Source organism: Hemitrygon akajei, chromosome 24, assembly GCF_048418815.1.
Source record: "Hemitrygon akajei chromosome 24, sHemAka1.3, whole genome shotgun sequence".
NCBI classification, from domain to species: Eukaryota; Metazoa; Chordata; class Chondrichthyes; order Myliobatiformes; family Dasyatidae; genus Hemitrygon; species Hemitrygon akajei.
In genome coordinates, this window is record NC_133147.1 from 16,379,861 (window position 1) to 16,406,779 (window position 26,919).

At 45.7% G+C, this 26,919-nt stretch overlaps 1 protein-coding gene across 7 annotated transcripts in view; it reads left to right on the plus strand.

Moving 5' to 3' along the window:
• luzp1 (leucine zipper protein 1) overlaps nucleotides 1–26,919 on the plus strand; it is a 178,625-nt gene that overhangs the window by 139,685 nt on the left and 12,021 nt on the right. For 6 of the 7 annotated variants that reach the window (XR_012096208.1, XM_073028398.1, XM_073028395.1 and 3 more), the window contains one exon: nucleotides 11,891–12,112. Coding sequence is in view for 6 of the 7 variants with exons in the window: in XM_073028398.1 (XP_072884499.1) it covers nucleotides 11,891–12,112 (222 nt within the window). In the remaining variant the exon portion in view is untranslated. Of the gene's footprint in view, nucleotides 1–5,261; nucleotides 5,412–11,890; nucleotides 12,113–26,919 lie in introns of those variants that run through there. The other variant, XM_073028400.1, reaches the window with a different exon arrangement.

Here is a 26,919-nt window from a genome sequence, read left to right on the forward strand (position 1 = left end):
CCCATCCACTGAGATGTTCCCACAAACATTGACTCTTTATCTTGTTATCTCATGTTCTCGTTATTTATTGCCATTTATTTATATTTGCACTTGCACGGTTTGTTGTCTCCTGCGCTCTGGCTGATCTTCCATCGATCCTGTTATAGTTACTATTCTGTAGATTTGCTGAGTATGACCGCAGGAAAATGAATCTGAGGTTTGTATGTGTTGATGTTTATGTACTTCGATAATAAAATTTACTTTGAACTGTGGATGTTACCATATACTACCTTGGGATTAAATTTCTTGTGGGCATTTGTGGCCATGGTTAACCTCCAGGTTGAGTCGGTGGTGAAGAAGGCGAATGCAATGTTGGCATTCATTTCTAGAGGAATAGAGTATAGGAGCAGGGATGTGATGTTGAGGCTGTATAAGGCACTGGTAAGACCTCATTTGGAGTACGGTGTGCAGTTTTGGGCTCCTTATTTAAGAAGGGATGTGCTGACATTGGAGAGGGTTCAGAGAAGATTCACTAGAATGATTCCCGGAATGAGAAGGTTAATATATGAGGAACGTTTGACCGCTCCTTGGAGTTTAGAAGAATGAGGGGGGACCTCATAGAAACATTTCGAATGTTGAAAGGAATGGACAGAGTGGATGTGGCAAAGTTGTTTCCCATGGTGGGGGAGTCTAGTACAAGAGGGCATGACTTGAGGATTGCAGGGCGCCCATTCAGAACAGAGATGCGAAAAAAAATTTTTAGCCAGAGGGTGGTGAATCTGTGGAATCTGTTGCCACAGGCGGCAGTGGACGCCAAGTCATTGGGTGTATTTAAGGCAGAGATTGATAGGCATCTGAGTAGTCAGGGCATCAAAGGTTATGGTGAGAAGGTGGGGAAATGGGACTGAAGGGGAGATTGGATCAGCTCATGATGAAATGGCGGAGCAGACTTGATGGGCTGAACGGCCGACTTCTGTTCCTTTGTCTTATGGTCTTTTACAGGACAAAAATAAAATCGAGTTTATGAATCACTATACATAAACAAGCATAAACAACCAAGACCATGAGATATAGGAGCAGAATTAGGCCATTGGGCCCATCGAGTTGGCTCCATCATTTCATCATGGCTGATCTCAGCCCCAATCTCCTTCCTTCTCCCTGGATCCCTTCATGCCCCAACTAATCAAGAATCTAGCAACCTCTGCCTTACGTATACCCAATGACTTGGCCTCCACAGCCGCCAGTGTTCAAATGAAGAGAAACTGGGCAAATGAAAAGCAATAATAGTGAGAATGGGTTGCTTGAAGTCCTTGCAGTGAGTCTTCAGGTCGTAGAATCAGTTCAGAGTTGAGATGGGTGAAGTTTTCCACATTAGATTGTAGGGTAATAACTATTACTGAGCATGGCAGTGTGGGACCTAAGGCTCCGGTACCTTCTGCCCAATGGTAGTAGCGATAAGAGGCATGTCCTGGATGGTGGTGGGGGGGGGAGTGTTTGATGACGGACGCTGCTTTCTTGCGGCAGCGCTCCTTGTAGATGTGCCCCGTGGTGAGGAGGGCTTTGCCTGTGATGGACTGGGCTGCATCCATCCCTTTCTGTAGCTTTGTCCCATCTCTGGGCGTTGGTGTTCCCCTACCAGGCTGTGATGCAGCCCATGAGCCACGTGGTCCCATAAGTGCCCCGAACAATCCCAGCTTATCTGCTCCAAAGCCCTTTCAAAAAGGCTAATGCACAGCTAGCCTTCTATTGACCCTGGAGGGTTACTTGGTATCTCATCAACCAGCATAGCCAGACCTCCAAAACTTCAACCTTTATAATTCCTCTCACCATTGTAAAATTCTACTTTTCTGTCGTTTCTCCGAAGTGCATAGCCTTTTATTTTAATTTTCCCATACTACACTCCACCTTCCACAGGTTCGCTGACTCAATTCAAGAACCCAGGAAATTTTAAATTGTCATTAGATGAGGTGAAGATGAAGCTTTATTTGTCACACGTACGTTGAAACATCAAAACGTGCAGTGAAAAGCTTTGTTTCTGTGTCAAATCAAATCGGCGAGAATTGAGCTGGGCAGCCCACAAGCATCGCCACGCTTCCGTCTCCAACACAGCGTGCCCACAATGACTAACCCTAAGCCGTAGGGGTTTGGAATGTGGGGGGGGGGGGGGGGGAACACTGCTGCGCCCAGAGGAAACCCGCGTGGTCGTGGGAGAATGTACAGGTTCTTTACAGTGGCGGGAATTGAACCCTGAATACTGATCACTGACGCTGTAAAGCGATCGTTCAGCACAATGCTACCTTGCCGCCCACAGCCACCACTGCAATACGTGGAGTGGCGAGGTTCTAGTTCTCTTGATTCTTGCAGCCCTCTCTCCTTCGTGACGTTATTTACTTATTGAAATACAGCGCGGAATTGGCCCTTCCATCCCCTTGAGCCCCCCCAGCAATCCCCCAGTTTAATCCGAACCTAATCGTGGGACAATTTACAACGACCTATTAACCTACAACTCGGTAGTTTTGGACTGTGGGAGGAAACTGGAGCAACCGGGGGAAACCTATGTACAAATCCTTACAGGCATTGGCGCGAATTGAACCCTGGTCTCCTGTACTGTAAACCGTTGTGCTAACCACTATGCTACCCTGCTAAATGGCATAAAATTCCACATTATTAAAAAGCTCTTTGATTCCTCTGCTAATTCTCCCACATTTATTGTGCTTCTGGAGTCAAGGTAGATAAAACAATCTCCTTTATTTACCTCGGCCATTTTTTGTTTGTTCTTTAGTTAATAATGTTCCTGTCGTGGTGTTTCTGGCACCCATAGTTATTTCACCACTTCCTTCCTTTTTACAAGGTTGTAGAAGCCCCTAAAACCATTTATTCATTGTGAGAATCAATCAGTAAGTATCATCTAATCTCTCCACCAGTTTTTACTCCCAGTCATTTGTCCCTCCATCCTAAAAGCCCTAAATCCTCAGGCTCACTAATCTTCTTGGCGTTATTATAAACCTCTTTAAATGTAGCACTGCCTTTAACCTTTTTACTAATCTACAGATGGATAATGTTTCCTGTGGGAATTTTATGTGCATTTGTTTAAAAGAAGTTAAAATTGTTGTCAATCTACTGACGAGTTCTTAAATCTAATTTCCCAATCTGCCGCCCAAGTTCTGCACGGTAGCGCAGTGGTTAGCACGACGGTTTACGGCCCAGGCGACCGGGGTTCAGTTCCCGCCAGTGCCCGTAAGGCGTGGGTTTCCTCCAGGTGCTCTGGTTTCCTCCAACAGTCCAAAGGCGCGCCGGTTAGTAAGTTAATTGGACATTGTAAACTGTCCTGTGATTAGGCTGGGGTGAAATCAGGGGATTGTTTGGTAGTGTGGATAGCAGGACCGGAAGGGCCTGTATCTCAATAATATTTTAAAATAAATAAATAAATAGCTTAGTGATTAAAGCAACTGGCAAAACTCCAACCGCTACAGCTTAGCAATATTTAGAACGCTTTGACCAGTTTGCACTAAAAATGGACTTTATCTTTTGTTCTCAGTGTGTTTTCCTGTGAACTAAACATATTTATGTTTTTCTTGTAAATGCTGCTTATATGATGCCATGTGCCTGTGATGCTGCACCTGAGCATACTTGCAATTATGACTTTTTGCTTTTAATGAATGCACTATATAACTATTTAAGTTCAGGATTTCTGATGGATTGCATCCCCCTCGAACGTAAGCAGACTTATTTTCCATCTTGGTCACTTTTCCCGGAAGTGTTACTTGCCAAGGGTGATGGGTGGAGATGCGTCTCTACCAAAGGAAGTGTGAGACACGGGTCTGAGATCAGAGTATTCCTTCTCCTAGATGAGCTGCCAGCCATGGCTGGCGGGTCCCATCTTCCCAGAGCGACTGGTTTCAAGGCGCCGGTAACCTGCCATTGCCTCTCCTCCCATCAGTAGAAATGGTTCTGCTGGGCTCAGCAGCTAAGCCACACGTGAAGGCCAGGAACTGGGCTTGGTTGTCAGAGGCTATTTGAGGCGCACACCATTGGGAACATTTAATAGGTCGTGGGAGCTTGTCCCCATTACCATCCCCGATTATAACAACCTTAAGGGACCTGACATTCCTATAGCACCATTCAAAACCTCCAGGTATCCCAAGAAACTTCATAACCAATAGTTGCTAATGTTAGTGAGGTGCGTTTAAAATGTAATTTCTCCTGTAATTTGGGAAATAATCCATTGAACTTGCTCCTCATTCCCAACATTCAAGGGAGGGCTACTTTGCAGATGACAAAATGCCCTATATAAATCTTTTTTTTTCTGCATTCTCCTTAAGGAAAATGTTCAGAGGTAGGGCACGACATTAGGAATGTCACAAGATTTGTTTGGGTGTCAGAGTCACTCCACGTGCAAACAGACCCTTCGGCCAGACTCATCCCAGTGGGCTAGTCCCATCTGCCCGTGTTTGGCCCACACAGCCCTCCAGACCTCTCCTATCCATGTCCAAAAGCTTCTAATGGTTGCTGATAAATCACATAGAACAGTTCAGCACAGGAATAGGCTCTTCAGCCCACAATGCCTACCTGTGATCTCCCTTGAGGATCGGTGGGTCTGTGTTCCCAGATCCCTCTGTCCTGCCGCACACCTCGGAGCCCCGCCAATCACTGAGTAAGTTACCTTCATTCACTCTTTGGGTGGTGTCCAATGATTAAGGGTGCGACCCCACCCCAACATCCGAGTGTCATGGGGGGGCAGGGGGAAGCTCCGCACACAACTCTGTGGGATCAGCCAGTGTAGTTGGCAAGTGTGAAGGTGGGCTCTCAGTATCTCCTGGCGTGGTAACTCTCCACCTTCAGCAGTAGCCCACAGAACTTGCCCCAAGGGCCCCCTACGTAACCATACGCCTCATCCCGAGCCTTGCCAGATCACTCAGCGCAGTCCTTAAGTGGCTTCTCGCTGTGAACCAGCAGTGGCAAGTATGAAGTAAGAGGTTGCCTTGTCGGTTTCCAAAGCAAATACATTAAGTGGCTTCTCGCTGTGGACCAGCAGCGGCAAGTATGAAGTAAGAGGTTGCCTTGTCGGTTTCCAAAGCAAATACATTAAGTGGCTTCTCGCTGTGAACCAGCAGCGGCAAGTATGAAGTAAGAGGTTGCCTTGTCAGTTTCCAAAGCAAATCCATTAAATGGCTTCTCGCTGTGAACCAGCAGCCCATGGAATGTCCTTGGTAAACTTGTCCATTTCTCTGTGAACATTCCATATTTATAAACTTTTCCTCAATTTTTGTTTTAATCTGCAGTATACCTCAGCTTTTGCTAATTTGCTAATACAAAATGCCGGACTGTGGGAGCTGAAGGATGAATCACAACGGACCAACGAGTTTTTCCCGGCAGGTGAAGGGGCATATGGTGGTGAGGACAGTGCAAATCTGTGATGCGATATAATTAGATTGAACAAAGACCCAGCAAATGGTGTTTAAGGGTGTAGTTTTGAAGCTGTATAAAACACTAGGGAAGCATCACTTGGAGTACTGTGAGCAGTTTTGGGCCCCTTAGCTAAGAAAGGATGTGCTGACATTGGAGAGGGTTCAGAGGAGGTTTAAGAAAATGATTCCTCGGTTGAAAGGCTTGTGATATGAGGAGCGTTTGATGGCTCCGGACCTGCACTCACTGGAATTCAGAAGAGTGAGGGATGACCTCATTGAAGCCTATCGAATGTTGAAAGGCCTCGATGGAGTGGATGTGGAGAGGGCATTTCCAGTGGTGGGTCCAGAGGACACAGCCTCAAGATAGAGGAGCGTCCTTTTAGAACGGTGAGGAGGAAATTCTTTAGCCTGTGAGTGGCGAATCTGTGGAATTCATTGTCACAGGCGGCTGTGGAGGCCAAGTCACTGGGTATATTTAAGACAGAGTTTTGAAGCCCTACCAGGTACGCCATTGAGGCCCGTTTCCCCACCGACCTTCTACTTCTCACCTGCCTACTCTCTCTGTGTCCACTCTCCTCCCCTACCAGATTCTTTCCTCTCCAGCCCTTGACCTTTCCCACCCACCTGGCTTCACCTATCACCTTCCAGCTTTCCCCTCCCCAGTATTTTGTGTTGTTGCTGTCTCAAACCTTTTAGAAACATAGAAAAACCTACAGCACAATACAGGCCCTTCGGCCCACAAAGCTGTGCCGAACATGTCCTTACCTGAGAAATTACCCAGGGTTACCCATAGCCCTATACTTTTGTGAGCTCTATATACCTGTCCAGGAGTCTCTTAAAAGACCCTATCGTATCTGCCTCCACCCCCGTCACCGGCAGCCCATTCCACACACTCACCACACTCTGCATAAAAAAACTTACCCCTGACGTCTCCTCTGTACCTACTTCCAAGCACCTTCAAACTGTGCCCTCTCGTGCTAGCCATTTCCACCCTGGGAAAAAGCCTCTGACTATCTGCATGATCAATGCCTCTCATCCTCTTATACACCTTTTGTTTTCTTTTATTGCACCACTTACTTAATTTAACCTTTTAAAAATACACATATTCTTACTACAGTTTGCTATTTTTTTAATTATATATTGCAATGTACTGCTGCTGCATAACAATAAATTTCATGACATAAGCTGGTGATATTAATTATATGCTGATTCTGCCGTCTGATATTCGGCATTTCAGCCCTAGGAAACAGACACTGTCTCATCGTTATTATGTTCCATATCGTGTGCCACAGGTAATCATAGTCCCATGACCATGCTCGTTATTGGAAGTGGTTTTCCATTGCCTTCTTCTGGGCAGTGTCTTTACAAGACGGGTGACCGCAGCTGTTGTCAATACTCTTCAGAGATTGTCCGCCTGGCGTCAGTGGTCACATAACCAGGGCTTGTGATGTGCACCGGCTGCTCATACGACCATCCACCACCTCCTCCCATGGCTTCACATGACCTTGATCGAGGGGCTAAGCAGGTGCTACACCCTGCCCAAGGGTGACCTGCAGGCTAGCGGAGGGAAGGCACACCCTACACCTTGTTTGGTAGGGGTGTATCTTGACCCCACCACCCAACCACTTTATCTGTTCCTCTCCTAACCTTATGAGCCTCTGTGAGAGATACCAAGCGTATGAAGTGTTCTGGTGCGTGACTCACACAATGTTAGCAGGCAGGTCTAACAAGTGTTTAAATCAGCTTCCAGGATTTGGCTCTTGTTGTGGAGAGGTGGGAAAGTACAAGAGGGTGGTTTTTGTTGTCTTTGTACAGGGTGTTGATGAGCTGATGCCTGGAACACTGTGCACAGTTTCCACCCCTTTGGCTAAAGAAGAACATGGTAGCATTGGAGGCCATCCAAAAGAGATTCACCAGGCAAATTCCAGACACAAGAGTGTTGTCCTAAGCAGAGGCTTGGTGGCTGTATACCCTGGAGTACCGAAGAATGAGGGGTGGTCTTAATCAAACACGAGATCCTGGATCGGGGGGCGGTTGATGGGGAGATGTTGACAGTGGGAAAATCTTAACAAGGGGACTGAAGTACAAGATTGGGGATGACCATTTAAAACTCAGGTGCACAGCAATTTCTCTCAGATTATGACAAATCTCTGGAATTCTCTGCCGCCGTGGGTGAAGGAGACCCGATCAATGGCTGTATGTAAGGTAGAGGTAGATGAACATTTGAATGACTGAGGAATTGAACTGACACAGAAGAGGAGTTGGGGGCGAGTGTAGATCAGCCGCGATCCGATGGAGTGGTGGGACAGGCTTGTGAGTGGCCAAACAGCCTACTCCTGCTATTTTCTTGGGTTCTTGCGTATAGGCGTGGTTGGTGGGTGTGCAAGCAATCAGCGATTTCATAGAAAACCTACAGCACAATACAGGCCCTTCGGCCCACAAAGTTGTGCCGAACAAGTCCCTACCTTAGAAATTACTAGGCTTACCCATAGCCCTCTATTTTTCTAAGATCCATGTACCAATCCAGGAGTCTCTTAAAAGACCCTATCGTATCAGCCTCCACCAACGTTGCCGGCAGCCCATTCCACGCACTCACCACTGTCTGAGTAAAAAAACTTAACCCTGACATCTCCTCTGTACCTACTCCCCAGCACCTTAAACCTGTGTCCTCTTGTGGCAACCATTTCAGGCCTGGGAAAAAGCCTTGGACTATCCACAGGATCAATGCCTCTCATCATCTTGTACACCTCTCTGAGGTCACCTCTCATCCTCCATTGCTTCAAGGAGAAAAAACCAAGTTCACTCAACCTATTCTCATAAGGCATGCTCCCCAATCCAGGCAACATCCTTGTAAATCTCCTCTGCACCCTTTCTATGGCTTCCACATCCTTCCTGTAGTGAAAGGACCAGAACTGAGCACAGTACTCCAAGTGGGGTCTGACCAGGGTCCTATATAGCTGCAACATTACCCCTCGGCTCCTAAATTCAGTTCCACAATTGATGAAGGCCAATGCACCATATGCCTTCTGAGGTTCAGAGTTAACCTGTGCAGCTGCTTTGAGTGTCGAAAGGGATTTGAAAACCCTGCAGATTTTTCTCCTCCACAGATTTTGCATGACCCGTTCAGTTTCCTCCTGCAGGTTGCTTGTTGCTCAAAGTACACTCTGAAGCCCACTAACAACCCTCGCTCCCTTGTTAAAACTGACTCACCAAGTGCCAGCAAGACTAGCACCTTGCCCACCCGAAGGAGTCTCCTGACTCCAGTCTGTCCATCAGATACGATCTTGCTTTAAGCTGCTGGAGTCAGGAAGGTAAAAACATTGATCTTATCCTCCTGCCTACATTAGGGACCCCCATCACCCAGGTCACGCCTTATTCTCCTTGTTACTGTCAGGGTGGAGGCAGACATTCAACGAATCAGGAACAGCTTCTTCCCCTCCGCCACCCGATTTCTGAATGGCCGTTGAACCCATGAATACTACCTCGATACATTTTTTTTCTATTTTTGCACTACTTATTGAATTTAACTAATATATATACTTACCGTAATTCGTTTTTTTTTCTCTCTATCATTATGTATTGCATTGTATTGCTGCCGCAAAGTCAACAAATTTCACGACATAGGCAGGTGATATTAAACCTGATTCTAATCAGTACAGCACAAAACACGCCCTTCAGCCCATGATGTTGTGCTGACGTCCAACCTACTCCAAGATCCACCCAATGCTTCCTGTCCACATAGCCCTCAACTTTTCTGTCATCTACGTCATTTCTGTCCTCTAGGAGTTTCTTAAAGGTCCAGAATACATCTGTCTCGACCATCTTCCCTGACCACACATTCCTCACGCCAACCACTCTCTTTGTAAATAAGAAAAACTTAATTCTGACATCCTCTCCTATACTCCACCCCCCCCCCACCCCCGTAAATCATCTTAAGATTATGAATCCTTCATAGTTACGAAGTTTGGCTAGTTACTGCTGCTCTCAGACCTCGCTGCATTGAATCTCAATGCCCTAACCAATGTCTTCCCAAACTTCTGAAAGTATAAACTGAAGATTAATGAAATACAGGCTGGGTCATGTTGTCTTGCCAAACTACAGAAGAGATCTGTACCTGAAATCTGTACAGGAATCCTTTTACATTCCAGAATATGACATGGTTATTGTGAAGAATGTTATGCATTCACGCTTATGGACTCAGGCATTTAAGAACTGGGGGGAAGCATTTAAGTTGGTTTAGAAGTGAGTTCTGTTCGTGATTAAACTTGGTTCTCATGCAACGTATTTCTGCAGTCCTCTGGCGTTCAGTATGTCCAGAGGCAAGAACTGAAGCCATCCCTTCCGATGATTTTACAAGGGCCGAGAGAACTCAACCCACGAAGATTCACTTTGGAAGATTGAGCTTAAAGGCAGAATACAGGGTTAATGGTAGGATCTTGGTGTGGAGGAGCAGAGGGATCTTTGAGCAAATCTACATGAAACGCTGTCGTAGGAAAGCAGCATCCATCATCAGAGATCCCCACCACCCAGGCCGTGCTCTCTTCCCGCTGCTGCCATCAGGCAGAAGGTACAAGAGCCTCAGGACTCACACCGCCAGGTTCAAGTACAGTTACTACCCCTCAAGCATCAGGCTCTTGAACAAAAGGGGTAAACTACACTCACTTGTCCTATCATTGAAATGTTCCTACAACCAATTATCTCACTTTAAGGACTCTTTATGTCATGTTCTCGCTATTTATTTATATTTGCGTTTGCTCAGTTTGTCATCTTCTGCACTCTGGTTGATCTTTCATTGATCCTGTCTTCTTTGGATTTGCTGAGTACACCCACAAGGAAATGAATTTCAGGGCTATACCTGGTGACACATGTAAACACTGATGATAAAATTTACTTTGATCTTGAGGTTCAAGCCCTTAGATCCCCCAAAGTTGAAGTGCAAGTTAAGAAGGTCCATGGTGTGTCGGCCTTCATTATTTGAGGGATTTGAGTTCAAGAGCCCTGAGGTAATGTTGCAGCTCTATAAAACTGGCTAGACCACACATTGGAAAGCTGTGCTCAGTTCTGTTCAACTCCTTATAGGAAAGACGTGGAAACTTTAGAGAGAGTGCAGAGGAGATGTACCAGTATGCTACCTCGATTATTAGAGAGCATGTCTTATGAGCAATCAAGGGTTTTTCTCTTTGAAACAAAGGAGGATTAGAGATGACTTAAAAGTGGTGTATAAGAGACATAGATATAGTTGACAGCTACTGCCTTTTCCCAGGGTGGAGATGCCTATTACAAGGGAGCATAATTTTGAAGGTGATTGGAGGAAAGTATTGGGGAGATGTCAGAGGTAGGTTTTTTATGTAAAGAGAGGTGGGTACGTGGAATGCACTGCCAGGGGTGGTGTTAAAGGCACGTGAATTAGGGATGTTGGAATTAGTTGTTTTTTTATACTATAAGATACTAGTCGAATTAATGCTAAGACTAAAATCGTTTTTTTACTGACGTAATTTGTATTTTTAGCAAATTTGTGTATTTTTCAAAGTATGTGGTGGTCCATCCCCACTCACTGGCGGAAGACAGCACAGCAGTCACATATACTTTTTCATTTCTAATTGTCTAAATATCAGCACATCATACACACGTTATAATTGTTTTAATTATGCAGCCTTTTGATTGGATTCTGTTATCTAAGGCATTTGCTGCTATCTCGAGTATAAAGGTGATAGATTTTTCAAAGGCGCCATCTTTTCATTGAATCTCTTCAACCTCTGCTTTGCTTCTCAGCTCTGCTCTTAGTTTCACATGCTCGGTATCTTTGTTTAAATTTTAAAACAAACGATCGTAAAGAATCAAAGTTTCCTATACATTCCTGAATTCCTGAAGGAACCCAGGGATCAAAAATTACTGGGTTCTAATAGGGAGATTTAAGAGGCTCTTAGATAGACATGTTAATGAAAGAAAAATGGAGGACGATGTGGGAAGGAAGGATTAGATTGATTTCAGAGTAGGTTAAAATGTCGGCACAGCATTCCCACTATTCAGGACACTTACAAAGACAGGTGTGTAAAAAGGGTCCGAAGGATTATTGGAGATCCAGGTCACCCCAACCACTAACTGTTCCAGCTGCTACCATCTGGGAAATGGTACCGCAGCATAAAAGCCAGGACCAACAGGCTCCGGGACAGCTTCTTCCACCAGGCCATCAGACTGATTAATTCATGTTGACACAACTGTATTTTTATGTTATATTGACTATCCAGTTGTGCAGAATGTTTATTATAACTTACTATATTTGCACATTGCACATTTGAACGGAGACGTAACGTAAAGATTTTTACTCCTCATGTATATGAAGGATGTAAGTAATAAAGACAACTCAACTTAAATCAACTTGTGAGCCAAATGAGCTGTACTGTGCTATGCTGTTCTATGTTCTAAAGGGTACCATCCCTCTCTGATAAGCTTCTAAGCTGTCCTCAGAAGGTTCGTACTAACCGCGTACTCTCTTTACTCAGTCAGTACAGGACAGCTCAGACCTCCTCTCCGCACTCAACTCCAGCGTGATGTCCAAGAGAAAGGAAGCGGCAAAGCAGATCCTGTCGGATATCGTCACGGAGAGGGCGCCGAGGACCGAGGCCGCGGGCAAGAGGCAATCAGTGAAACTTGAACTGAGGAGGAATGCCGAGAGCAGCCCTACCCATCAGGGTGGGGCCAGGACAGAAGAGCGGACGGCTGTCGTATGTATCCTTAGTGGATCATGGGGAGAACAAGGGACAAGGGAATGGGAAACTGCATAGTTGTGACAACTATTGGAACGACACTCAAAGTAAATAGCACAAGGTCCAACTTACAGCAACCATTAAGACAATGGCATGATCGGTTGACTATGGAGAGGATTTGAGTATTAATGTCTTGGTAGAAATATACAAAATTATCAGGGGCATAGATAGGTAAATGCATGCAGGCTCTTTACCCTGAAACTATAAGATAAAGGAGCAGAATTAGACCAGTTGGCCGTCGAGTCTGCTCCACCATTTCATCATGGCCAATCCATCTTTTTCTCTCGGCCCCAATCTCTTCAGACCCTGACCAATCAAGAATTTATCAACCTCTGTCTTAAATATACATAAAGACTTGGCCTCCACAGCTACCTGTGGCAATGAATTCTTCAGATTCACCAATCTCTGGTTGAAGAAATTTCTCCTCATCTCCATTTTTAAAGGGATCCCCACTATTCTGGGGCTATGTCCTGTGGTCCAAGACTCTCCTACCACAGGAAACATCCTCTCCAAATCAACTCTATCAAGGCCTTTCACCTTTGGATAGGTTTCAATGAGGTCATCCCTCAGTCTTCTGAATTCTAGTGAATACAGGCCCAAAACCATCAAATGCTCTTCATATGACAAGCCGTTCAATCCTGGAATCATTTTCATGAACCTCCTTTGAACCCTCTCCAGTGTCAGCACAGGTTGGGTGAAGCTAGAGCTAGAGGTCACAGGTTAAGGGTGAATGGTAAAATATTTGAGGGGGAAACTTCTTGATGGATTGCAATATTTAAGAGAAATTTCAATAAGTACGTGGATGGGAGGGGTATGGATGGTAGGTCGAAGGAACTAGGCAGAATAACTGTTCAGCATGCAGCAGATGGGCCAAAGGGCCTGTTTCTGTGCTGCAGTGCTCTATGATATATAGAGCACCTATTAAAAGGTATTCACCCCCACCCCGGAAGTTTTCATGCTTTATTGTTTTACAACATTGAATCACAGTGGATGTAATTTGGCCTTTTTTTGACACTGATCAACAGAAAAAGACTCTTTCATGCCAAAGTGAAAACAGATCTCTACTAAGCGGTCTAAATTAATTACAAATATATAAAACCAAAAATAATTGACTGCGTAAGTATTCACCCCCTCTGATATGACACACCAGATCATCACTGGTGCAGCCGGTTGGTTTTAGAAGTCACATAATTAGCTAAATGAGATCGCCTGTGTGCTGTCAAGGTGTTTCAATTGATTGTAGTAAAAGTACACCTGTGTGTGGAGGGTCCAACTGCTGGTGAGTCAGTATCCCGGCAAAAACTCCACCATGAAGACAAAAGAACACTCCATGCAGCTCTGTGACAAGGTTATTGAAAAGCTTAAGTCAGGAGATGGACACGAGAATATTTCCAAGTCACCGAATATCCCTTGGAGTACAGTTAAGTCAATCATCAAGAAACGGAAAGAATATGGCACAGCTGTATATCTGCCTAGAGCAGGCTGTCCTCAAAAACTGAATGACTTTGTAAGAAGGGGACTAGCGAGGGAGGCCACCAAGAGACCTATAACAGCTCTGGAGGGGTTACAATCGTCAGTGGCTGAGATGGGAGAGACCGCACATACAACTGTTGCCCGAGTGCTTCATGGGAGAGTGGCAAAGGGAAAACCACTTTTGAGGGAAAAAAGCACTCATGAAATCTAGGCTAGTTTGCCAGAAAGCAAGTAGGGGACTTTGAAGTCAGCTGGAAGAAGGTTCTATGATGAAACCAAAATTGAGCTTTCTGCCCATCAGACTAAACACTATGTTTAGCATAAGCCAAACACCACACATCTTCAAAAACACACCATCCCTACCGTGAAGCTTGGTAGTGATGGCATCATGCTGTGAGGATACTTCACTGCAGCAGGCCCTGGAACATTTATGAAGGTAGAGGCTAAAATGAATGCAGCAAAATACAGGGAAATCCTGGAGGAAAACCTGATGCAGTCTACAAGAGAACTGTAAACTGGGAGAAGATTTGTTTCCTAGCAAGACAATGATCCCAAGCTACACAGGAATGGCTTAAAAACACAAAATTATTGGCCTGGAGTGGCCAAGTCAGAGTCCAGAGCTCAATCCAATTGAGAATTTGTGGCTGGACTTGAAAAGGGTTGTTCACTCACAATCCCCGTGCAATCTGACAGAGCTTGAGCAGTTTTGTAATGAAGAATGGGGAAAAATTGAAGTGTCCAGATGTGCAAATTTGATAGAGACATATCTACACAGACTCAAGGCTCTAATTGCTGCCCAAGGTGCATCTACTAAATACTGCCTTGAATGGGGCAAATATTTATGCAATCAATTATTTTGTTTTTTATTTGTAATTAATTTAGATCACTTTGTAGAGATCTGTTTTCATTTTGACTCGAAAGAATCTTTTCCTGTTGATCAGTATCCAAAAAAAAACTCAAATTAAATCCATTGTGATTCAATAAAACGTGGAGACTTCCAAGGGGGGGGGGGGGGGGGTGGCACGGGTGAATACTTTTTCGAGGCACTGTACTTGTTAGAGTAAGAAAAAAATCCCCAAACGTCTTCCTACAATGGCGTGCGTGTGATACGAGCAGAGACTGAGTAAACAAGCCTTTGTTCTGCGCAAAATTTAGCAGAAAGGGCAATAGTCTCATTAAAATGTTCAGAATTCTTCACGGGTGCCACAGGATAGTTACAGGGAAGATGCCTTGGCTGGCGAGTCTAGAACAAGGAGTCGTCGATTCAAAACGCGTTTAGGAGATGCAAGATTGAACAAATAACTCAAAGGGGTTGTTAATCTTGGAAGATCCTGCGCTGGAGGGATGGCCACCCGATTCCATTAAAATCTGAGATCAGTAAGGTTTTTGAAGATTGGAGGAAATAAGGGACTTGGTCCATAAGACATAGAAGCAGAATTTGGCCATTCAGCCCATCAAGTCTGTTCTGCCATTTGATATTGGTTGATTTATTTTCCCACTCAACCCCATTCTCCTGCAATCTTTGATACTCTTACTAATTAAGAACCAATCAACCATCGCTTTAAATACACCCAACGACTGAAGGCAGCGAATCGGTGGAATTCATCGTGGCGGATGTTTCTGATGTTCATAGGCATTCACTTACTGGTTGTGGGCTCAGTGACAATGCCGAAATGTGAGGTTTACAGGCAGTGGCAGGAATTGAACCCAGGTCACCTGCATTGTAAAGCGCTGTGCTAACCACTACGCTACCAGGCCACCCTTTAAATTACGGAACCAATTACAGACAGCTCAAAGCAGAGTGATATACTCTGGGGCTTTCAGGTTAGGAAATTCATTTTTGAAGCATTGAATGCCCATCATAAGACCTTAAGATATTGGAGCAGAATTTGACTCACCGAGTCTGCTCCACCATTTCATCGTGACTGATCCATTTCCCTCTCAGCCCCAATCTCCTGCCTTCTCCCCGTTTCCCTTCATGCCCTGACCAATCAAGAATCTATCAACCTCTGCCTTAAACATGCCCATTGACTTGACCTGCGGCAACAAATTCTACAGATTCGCCACCCTCTGGCTGAAGAAATTCCTTCTCATCTCTCGTGTTCTAAATGGACATCCCTCTGTTCTGAGGCTGTGTCATCTGGTCTTAGACCCCCCCCCCCATAATAACAGACATCCTCTCCACATCCACTCCATCGAGGCCATCTGGTTGCACTGCTGTTTCCTCTCTCCAGTGGCTCAGGGTCAGTCCTGACCTGCACTGCTGTCTGTGCGGAGTTCGCAAGTTCTCCCTGTGACTGCACGACTCTCCTCTGGGCTCTGGCTGCTCTTATTTCCACCTACTTCTTGAAAACGTGTGTGTTGGTGGGTTAACTGGCCTCTGTAAATTGCTCCCCTCGTTGTAGGTGGGCGGTCGAAGGATTGATTGTAGTTGATGGTATTGCAAGTTATAGAGTACGGAAACAGGCCCTTTGGCCCATCTCGTCCATGCAGATCTGATATTCTGCCACCTCTCTTTGGCCTGCACCTGGACCATAGTTCTGCATTCCCCATCCCATCCTTTTACCTATCCAAACTTTCCTTAAATGTTGCAACCAAACCTGCATCCACCACTTCCCACTGACAACTCGTTCCACACTCTCACCACCCTCTAAGGGAAGATGTTTCCCCTCAGGTTCCACCTTTCCCCCTTAACCCATTATTTCTGGTTGTTGTCCCACCCAGCCTCTGTGGAAAAAGCCTGTTGGCATTTGCCCTGTCTGTCTGTTCGTTTGTTATGTGTCATTTCATATGACGTGAGTGAACATGCTGTTTCCACGATTATTCTTGGCAAATTTTTCTGCAGAAACGGTTTGCCATTGCCTTCTTCAGGGCAGTGTCTGTACAAAATGGGTGACCCCAGCCATTATCAATACTCTTCAGAGATGGTCTGCCTGTCATCAGTGGTCGCATACGACCATCCACCACCTGCTCCCATGGCTTCTTGTGTCCCTGGTCAGGGGTGGTAAATAAGCCTAAAGGTGACCTACAGCTAGCAGAGGGAAAGAGTGCCTTACAACTTATTTGGTAGAGACGTATCTCCATCCCACCAGCCTTATCTTATTTAAATCCCTCATAGTTTTGTATACCTCCATCAAATATCCCCTCATTCTCCTACACTCCAAGGAAAAAAAAATGTCCTATCCTATTCAACCTTTCCCTAAGTCTTAGGTCCTCAAGTCCCAATAATATCCTTGTAACTTTCTCTGTACTCTTTCAATGTTATTTATATCTTTCCTGTAGGTAGTTGATCAGAACTGCACACAATACTCCAGATTTGTCCTTACCGATGTTTTATAGAACTTCAACATAACATCCCATTTTCTGTACTCAGTACTTTGACTTATGAAGGCTGATGTGCCACTTACAAAGAATTCTGGATCTGTATTCCCAGATCCCTTTGTTCTACCACGCTAGGGATAGCACGTAGGGAAAATAAGTGAGTGAATGGGATCGATAGCATAGACATAATCGGCCAGATGGCCTCCTTCGTTGTCATTTTTTAAAATGGGATATAGGAGGAGGCAGATGCCGTGGGCCAGTGAATGCACAGCAAGATTCCACAAACAGCATCCTGGTTAGAACCTGCTGCTGCTCTTCGTCCAATTATTCTAGGTGGGGAGTTGAACAGATATGTAAGAAGGTGGATGGTAGCTTCGACTTTCGTTCAAAGAATGGAACTTCAGACAGGAGGGCCATAGTCATTCAGCACAGAATGAGGACCTTCGGCCTGTCTCGTCCTTGCCAACCAAGATTCCCACTGAAGCTAGTCCCATATTCCTCTAAACCAGGGGTTCCCAACCTTTTTTATGCCATGGAACTCCTACCGTTAACCAGGGGTTCGTGGACTCCAGGTTGGGAATCCCTGCTCTAAAGCTTTCCTGTTCGTGTACCTGTCCGTGTGCTTTCTAAAAGTTGTCAATCGACTTGCCTCAACCCCTTCTGGCAGCTTGTTCCATATATACCTCCTCCCTCACCTCCATTCAGGGCCCCAAACAGTCCTTCCAGGTGAGGCAACATTCCATGTGTGAATCTGCTGGGGTCGCCCATTGTGTCCGGTGCACCTGATGCGGCCTCCTAGATCGGTGAGACATCGTAAATTGGAGGACCACCTCATCGAGTATCTCCGCACCGTCCGCCACAAGTGGGACTTCCCAGTGGCCAAGCTTTTTAATTCCCGTCTCATTCCCATTCCGAAGAGTTGATCCACAGCCTCCTTTTGTGCCAAGATGAGGCCATACTCAGGGTGGAGGAACATTACCTTATATTCTGTCCGGGTAGCCTCCAATCTGATGGCATGGATATCAAATTCTCCTTCTGGTGAACAAATTTACCCCCTCCACACCCGCCACTTCCTCTATTCCCCACTCAGACCTTTTACTCCTTCTCACCTCCCCAGGCTCCCCTCCTCCTTCCCTTTCTCCAGTAGTCCACTCTCCTCTCCTATCAAGTTCTTTCTTCTCCAGCCCTTGACCTTTCCCACCCACTTGGCTTCACCTTTCACCTTCCAGCTAGCCTCCTTCCCCTCCCCCTACCTTTTTATTTTGGCATCTTTACGCTTCCCTTTTCATTCCTGATGAAGGGTCTCAGCCCGAAATGTCGACTGTTTATTGAGTTCCATAGATGCTGCCTGACCTGCTGAGCTCCCCCAGCATTTTGTGTGTATGTGTTGCTTTGGACTTACTGCATCTGCAGGCTTTCTCATGTTTCATTCCATATACTGACCAGTCTTTGGTTGAAAATGCTGCCCCTCAATTGTCTATTAAATCTTTCCCCTCTAGTTCCTGATTCCCAGGGAAAAGATGATGCACATTCCCCTATCTACACCCTTCATAATTTTATACACCTCCATAAAATCTCCTTCAGTCTCTTACACTCCAATGAAAAAGTCCCAACTCATTCAACCTCTCTCTATAACGTAGTTCCTGCAGCAATCCTTGAAAATCTCCTCTGCACTCTTTCCAGGCCAGTGTCAAATTTTCTTTAGCAAGGAAAACTGAATGCAATATTCCAAATGCAACCTCACTTGTACAAGTGCAATATAACGTCACAACTTCTATAGCTGATGCCTTGACTGACGATGGCCAGAATGACAAAAGCATTCTTCGCCAAAGTTCAATGTAAATGTTATTATCAAAGTACATACAACTTTGAGATTCATTTTCTTTTTTTTTAATTTATCGATTGAGATACAGAACTGAATTGTCCCTTCAAGCCCACACCACCCAGGAAACCCCCAATTTAACCCCAGCCTAATCACCGGACAATTTACAATGACCAATTAACCTACCAGCCAGTACGTTTTTGGACTGTGGGTGGAAACCAGAGCCCTCGGAAGAAATTCCTTACAGGCAGCAGGAGAATTGAACGGGGGTCTCCTGTACTGTAAAGCATTGTGCTAACCACTACGCTGCCGTACTGTACCGTACTCAACAAATCTATAGAATGATAACTCTCACAGAATCAATGAAAGACTGCCACCAGAGTGCAGAAGACAACAAAATGCAAATACAAAAATAAACAAATAGATAAATAAGCAAGCAACAAACATCAAGAACATGAGATGAACAGTCCTTGAAAGTGAGTCCATTGGTTGTGGGAACCTTTCTGTGATGGGGCGAGTGAAGTTAGTCGCTTTGCTTCAAGAGCCTGATGGTTGAGGGTAGTAACTGACTTTCCTGTCTACCTGCAATGCCACCTCTTGGGAATCAAGTACTTGTACCCCTAGGTGCCTCTATGATGCATTTCCCAGGGCCCGATCATTTTCTGTAGAAGTCCTACCCTCATTTGTCCTCCCAAAGTGCAACACCTGGCTCTTATCTGAACCAAACTCCACCTGGCATTCCTCGGCCGACCACTTTCACATTTCTGTGGTTACCAGGGGCAGTCTCATGCTTGCCTGGTATTTCTGTGGCTTTCATGGGGAGGCTAAATAGCATTCATTCCAATCCGTTCTGCTCTGTAAAGGCTTTAGCAAGACAGTTCACCTTTTTAACACCCTATGATCCTACGATTTATTTCCTAGATTGTTTACAGCTGTGCTCTGGGTGTCAACCTTTAAGTAATAGAACAGGAGTTGCTGATCTGGAATTCGTGGACCCCTTGTTTAGTGGTATTACTTACTTACTGCCCATTATGTCGCTGGCGTTTTGAGCAGCAATGAATGTACTCCATTGTACATAAGTTGTACAGGGCCCTGATGAGACCACACCTGGAGGATTATGTTCAGTTTTGGTCTCCAAATTTGAGAAAGGACATTCTTGCTATTGAGGGAGTGCAGCGTCAGTTCACGAGGTTGATTCCCAGGATGGCGGGACTGTCGTATGTTGAAAGGTTGGAGCGACTGGGCTTGTATACACTGGAACTTAGAAGGATGAGAGGGGATCTGATTGAATCATATAAGATTATTAAGGGATTGGACACGCTGGAGGCAGGAAGCATGTTCCCGATGTTGGGGGAGTCCAGAACCAGAGGCCACAGTTCAAGAATAAGGGGTAGGCCATTTAGAACAGAGTTGAGGAAAAACTTTTTCACCCAGAGAGTTGTGGATGTGTGGAATGCTCTGCCTCAGAAGGCAGTGGAGGCCAATTCTCTGGATGCTCTCAAGAAAGCGTTAGATAGAGCTCTTAAAGATAGCGGAGTCGAGGGATATGGGGAGAAGGCAGGAACGGGGTACTGATTGTGGATGATCAGCCATGATCACTGTGAATGGTGGTGCTGGCTCAAAGGACCAAATGGCCTACTCCTGCACCTATTGTCTATTATCTCCAACAGTGTTCAGGGCTTCCTTCATCTTGTGAGTTTCCATTACCGTCAGACTCCAGATGGAGACTCAGGAATACCGTCACACTCAGACGTAGAAGGATTCTTCATTGTTGTTTCCATAACAATTTTGTTTTTACCAGTCAGGGTTGTTAGCCCTGAGCTGAACCACCAAACCTGGAGGACTGGTGGACCACTCTTAGTCTGGCCTCTGCCCTTTGACCTGTTTGGCACGGGTGACCCTACCGAGAGCCCAAAGAGAGAAACTTGGGTTGTTTTCTCTGGAGTGGCACAGGCTGAAGGGAGATCCGATAGAGGTTTATAAGATTATGTGAGAGTAGACAGGGTGTTTCTGTTTCCCGGGGTTTGAATGTCTAACACCAGAGGACATGCATTGAAGCTGAGAGGGGGTAGTTTCAAGGGGGATGTGAGGGGTAAGTTTTTTACTCAAGGAGTGGTGGATGGCTGGAATGCGCTGCCTTGTATGGTGGTAGGGGCAAATACATTAGAGGCTTTTAAGAGACATTTGTATAGGCACATGGATATAAGGAAGATGGAGGAATATGGACATGGTGTTGGCAAGAGGGATTCGTGTTTGGGTGTTTTTGATTTTGCTTTTTAGCTGATTCAGCACAATATTGTGAGCCGAATGGCCTATTCCTGTACTACACGGTTCTATGTTCTATAAGGCCCTGATTCCAGCCAGCAGAGCTCTCTGGGTCACTGAGGCACGCAAGCCTTGAAACCCTATGACAAGGTTGCAGTCCTCTGAGCGGTTAATGGTTTTAGTCCGTGGGACAAAAAAGGCTCCAGGTAATCCTGGAGAATTGGCATTCCTCCTCTCCTACGAGGGCACGGTCACGTTGTTGGAACAGAAGTATGGTGGTGATTAGTAATGAAAGCCATTAACAACAGAACAGGTAAATGCCAAATGAGGCCTAGTCAGAAAAGGCTTAACAGCAAATGAAGGAAGTTAAATGTGAAAGTGTACGATATAAGACATAAACAAGCTGAGTACAGGAAGATATTGGAGGTTTAGAAATATGCTTACAATTATTCAAATCCCTTGATTGTGTTTCTGCCGTGCAACATGCACTTCTCTGTTATTTTCTATTTAACCACAGAATGCTCTGTATTGAAACAGTTGCCCGGCAACAGACATGGCCACTTAATACACTGGAGCTGCCCGTGTAAAATGGTTCAGATACAGAGCACTGCGTGTGACTGGAAATCCTCATGAATGCTATTTGCGGAATGTGTGCTATGCATTACCGAGCGCAGTGGATGCACAATTGGTCACATCTGTGCAAAGCCTCTCTCCCCATCATGCCTGCCCTGGTATTCTCTTTTTTGTTTAAAAACCACGCCTTGAAAGTGTTTTATCAAGCTGTGCAAAATCAGACACGTGATGAGCGATTAACCATTGAGCGGTGTTCTGAATCTAGCTGAAAAGTTAGAACAAAATACAAGAGGGATTGATTTTTTTTTTCTGCAGGAGTTTTGCAGATGTCCTGTCATAGAGCACTACAGAACAGAAGCAGGCTCTTCACCCCATCTAATCTATGCCAAACCATTTAAACTACCTAGTACTATCATCCTGCACCCGGACCATAGTCCTCGACATGCCTCCACATACACCTAACCAACCTGTATTTATTAATTTATTGAAATGCACTGTGGAATAGGCCCTTCTGGCCCTTTGAGCCACCTTACCCCATAACTGATTTAACCCTAGCCTAATCACAGGACAATTTACAATGACTAATTAACCTACCAACCGGTTCGTCTTTGGAACTGCGGGAGGAAACCGGAGCACCCGGAGGAAACCCACGCGGTTACAGGGAGAACGTACGAACTCCTTACAGGCAGCAACGGGAATTGAACCGGAGTCGCCGGTGCTGTAAAGCGTCGTGCTAACCACTAGGCTACCGGGCCGCCCTGAAGTGTTTTGAAATCGGACCTACGTCCACCATTTCCGCTAGCAGCTCTTTCACGTCCTCACCGCACTCTGAGTGAATAAGTTCCCCCTCATGTTCCCCTTAAACATCTCACCATTCACCCCTAACCTATGACCTCCAGTTCTAGTCTCACCCCAACCTCATTGAGAAAAGCCTGTGTGTATTTTACCCCACCTCTAGCCCTCATAGTTTTGTTTACCTCTATCAATCTCCCCTCATTCTCCCGCACTCCTCTAGGTGAGGCAATGTCATCAGATAGGTGAGAGGGTCTGTGCAGGGCTTTGAGCGGCTTTTAACACTTCATCCGCTTCACCTGACGTCATTGGGTGGGGGGGGTGATCTCCTAGAGGTGGAGAAGGACATCTTCGGCCCCAACCAGTGGAAGCAATGTGGCCCAGGATAGTGGGTGGTCAGATCGCACAGGGATGGGCGAACTTTCCGAAGTACGTCGAGCCTCACCGCTGGGTGCTCTGACCTAATGGTGGCTGGGAGTCTGAGATCCTTCCTCCCCGATGAAACTTATTTTCCACACGTATATCGAAACATGCAGTGAAATAATTACAACAGAGTGTGAACTGGGGGCCAGATAGCGGCAAGATTTTGGGCCAGTCTTTTAATACTGAGGTAAACAGAGATTTCCTCCTGCAGATGGAAGTGATCTGTGGAACTCTCAGCCCTGGGGGGTTGTGGAGGCCCGACGTTAGGACTGTTTAAAGACCAAGTAGATATGTATTTGAAAGGTTGGGGGACTGAAAGCTGTGGGGAACTGGCCCAGAAAAGGAGCTGAGACCTGCGGCAGATCAGCCACGAGTATCATTGATGGTGGACAGGATGGAGGGGCTGAGCGGCCTCTGCTCCTACTTTCTTGCGTTCCCATTACAAATGTACCTTCTGAGCTTGGGGCTGCATTGGGAACATCCAACCTTGTGAGTCGGAAGGCTGTGGTTTCAAATCCCACACCTGAGACTGGCAAACGAGAACTGAGGCTGATGTGGTACCAGATAACCGAGCCCTCCCCTGGGGAAGGAGAGGAAGGGCTAACACTTTGGGTTGAAGACTTTATCTGTTGCCTCGCACCTGACCAGACCCGTGACTGCGATGGGACCGGGAGTACAAACGCAGAAAGCACAGAGAGCTTGTGGCGGCAGGCTGTGATTAAAGTATAACGAAAAATGGGCATTGTTATGTGCGAGGGCCAGTGTCTGTGAAGTAGGAAGGCCCGATGTCTAGCCGTCTGCTGGAGACCCGGGGGCAACCAGTCCTGGGGTTGGTGGACTGTGTGCGTGTGGGTGTGAGAGAGAACATGGGAGTGAGAGAGGAAAGGGGCTTGTTGTTATTATTTTGTTGCTGTTGTACTGTTGTTGTTGATTGTGTTGTTCTACCGAGCATTGTGGGCTAGCTATGTTGGCGTCAGAGTGTGTGGTGACTCGCTGTTGCCGGTGGAAGGTGTGTGCGTGTGACACTCCCTCTCCCTCTCCCTCTCCCCCTCCCCCTCTCCTCCCTCCCCCCCCCCCCTCTCCGCTGCATCCGGAGGAGGGTGCCTCTGTGTGACGCTCGCTCTCCCTCTCTCTCTCTCTCTCTCTCTCTCTCTCTCCCTCTCTCCCCTCCCCTCTCTCCTCCCCCTCTCTCTCCCTCTCTCCACTGCACCCGGAGGAAGGTCCCTGTGCTCGAATGGTCTCTCTCAGCCTCTTGCTTGATGCTGTCGGAGGATGGTGCCAGGGTTCTGGGTCTTGGCCGAGGTGTAATTGACACGGTTTGTGGATCGGACTCTGTAGTTCATGTTATGATGTGTTTCTGGTTTCTGCTCACTCTGTATTTTTGTTGCTATTTTGTGCGATTTTGATCGGAGTGGCCTGCAGATAACGAACGACACAGCACTAGGTTGAACTGAATATGCCTGGACGTTATCAAAGACTTTTGTGGGTTTGGTGTTTTATATTCTGTCTTTTCCACTCGTATTTTCTTGTTGCCATTTGCACACTCTTTTTTGCGCACTGGGGGGAGGGGCATGTTTTTCTTTGAACGGGTTCCATAGTTTTATTTTTTTCGTGGCTGTCTGTGGGGAAGGCGAATCTCAAAGCTGTACACCACAGACATACTTTGATAATAAATCTACTTTGAATCTTTGACACGTGCTGACTGCCCCAGCACATCCCTGGGGTGTGTTGGTGCATTTAAGGCGGAGGTTGATGGGTTCTTGATTTAAGTTTATGGGAAGAAGGCAAAGGCATGGGGTTTAAAAAAGATCAACCACTATTACCCAGCAGAGCGGTTTCGATGGGTCAAATGGCCAAATCCTGCTCCCATATCTTATGGTCTATCTGTTAGTTTGATTGTTGAAACAATGCCCTCACCTGCTTCTTTAAACTAGTCCAAGGAAGATGAGGATAATTATTCCAAGGATCCCATTTATCCCTCAATAAACATCAGGGGGAAAGAGCTGATCTCATTGTTATCACTACTGTTTGTGAGAGCTTTCTCTGCACACATGAGCTGAGAAATTTCCCACACCCGACAGTGATTAAGCTTCACGAGTTTGCAAACGCTGTGCTGTGTTTTGGACAAAGCTGAGGAGGGCAACAAACACCAGATGTCTATAATTTCTGTTGGAAGAGAAGGGATAAACTAAATTATTATGAAGGTTGGTTTGTAAACAGTTGCAGAAAGGAGAAGCTATTTCAGCTGGAGCAACTCCACTGTTAAAACGTACAACAGTGTGGCACAGTACAGGCCCTTCGGGCCACAATGCTGTGCTAACCCTTTAGCCTACTCCAAGATCAATCTCAGGATCAGAATCAGGTTTATTATCACCGGCATGTGACCTGAAATTTGTTAACTTAGCAGCAGCAGTTCAATGCAATACATAATGTAAAAAAAAACCAAAATAAAATTATAATTAATTAATTACAGTATACATATATTGAATAGATTAAAGATCATGCAAAAACCAGAAATAATATATTTAAAAAGTGAAGTAGTATCCAAGGGTTCAACGTCCATTTAGAAATCAGATGGCAGAAGGGAAGAAGCTGTTCCTGAATCACTGAGTGTGTGCCTTCAGGCTTCTGTACCTCCTTCCTGATGGTAACAGTGAGAAAAGGACATGCCCTGGGTGCTGGAGGTCCTTAATAATGGACGCTGCCTTTCTGAGACACCGCTCCCTGAAGGTGTCCTGGGTACTTTGTAGGCCAGTATCCAAGATGGAGCTGACTAGATTTATAACCCTCTTCAGCTTCTTTCGGTCCTGTGCAGTAGCCCCCCTCCCCCGTACCAGACAGTGACGCAGCCTATCAGAATGCTCTCCAAGGTACATCTATAGATGTTTTTGAGTGTATTTGTTGACATACCAAATCTCTTCAAACTCCTAATGAAGTACAGGTGCTGTCTTGCCTTCTTTATAACTGCATTGATATGTTGGGACCAGGTTAGATCCTCAGATATCTTGACACCCTGGAACTTGAAACTGCTCACTCTCTCCACTTCTGATCCCTCTGTGAGGAGTGGTATGTGTTCCTTCGTCTTACCCTTCCGGAAATCCCTCACACATATCCTTCCATTATTTCTTCATGTGCCTGTCTTAAGAGTCTACAGTGTATCTCATCTACCTCTAACCCTGGGAACATATTCCATGCACCTACATCTCTGTGTGGGGGGAAAAAACCTTACCGCTCCCCATACTTTCTGCCAATCACCTTAAAATTATAAGACCATGAGACCATAAGATATAGGAGCAGAATTGGGACATTTGGCCCATCAAGTCTTGGCTTCCACAGCCACCTGTGGCAACAGATTCCACAAATCCATCACTCTCCAGTTAAACAAAATTTATGCCCTCTCATATTAGCTATTCTTGCCCTGGGAAAAGTCCCTGGCTGGGCACTTGGTCTATCCTCTTATCATCTTGTACACCTCTATCAAGTCACCTCTCACCCTCCGTCACTCCAAAGAGAAAGGTCTACCTTGCTCAACCTTTCCTCGTAAGACGTGCTTTCTAATCCAGGCACCATCCTAGTACATATCCTCTGCACCCTCTCTAAAGCTTTCACATCCTTCCTATAAAGAGGGGACCAGAACTGAACAGAATAATCAAGCTGCAACGTTACCTCGTGGCTCTTGAATCCAATTCCATGACTGATGAAGGGTAACACACGCCATAAAATTTTTTTTAGCATGTGTGGTTACTTTGAAGGATCTATATGGACATGAACCCCAAGATCCCTCTGTTCCTCCACGCTGCCAAGAATCCTGCCGTTAACCCTGGATTCTGCCTATAAAATTGACCTTACAAAATGAATTATTGCACATATATCTTGGGGCTGAACTCCATCTGCCACTTCTCAGCCCAGCTCTGTAAGGGTCAGTACCCTGTTGCAATCTCCAACAACTCTCCACACTGTCCACAACTCTACCAAAGAACAATACAGCACAGTACAGGCCTTTTGGTCCACAATGTTGTGCCGACCCTTAAACCCTGCCTCCCATATAACCCTCCACCTTAAATTCCTTCATATACCTGTCTAGTAGTCTCTTAAA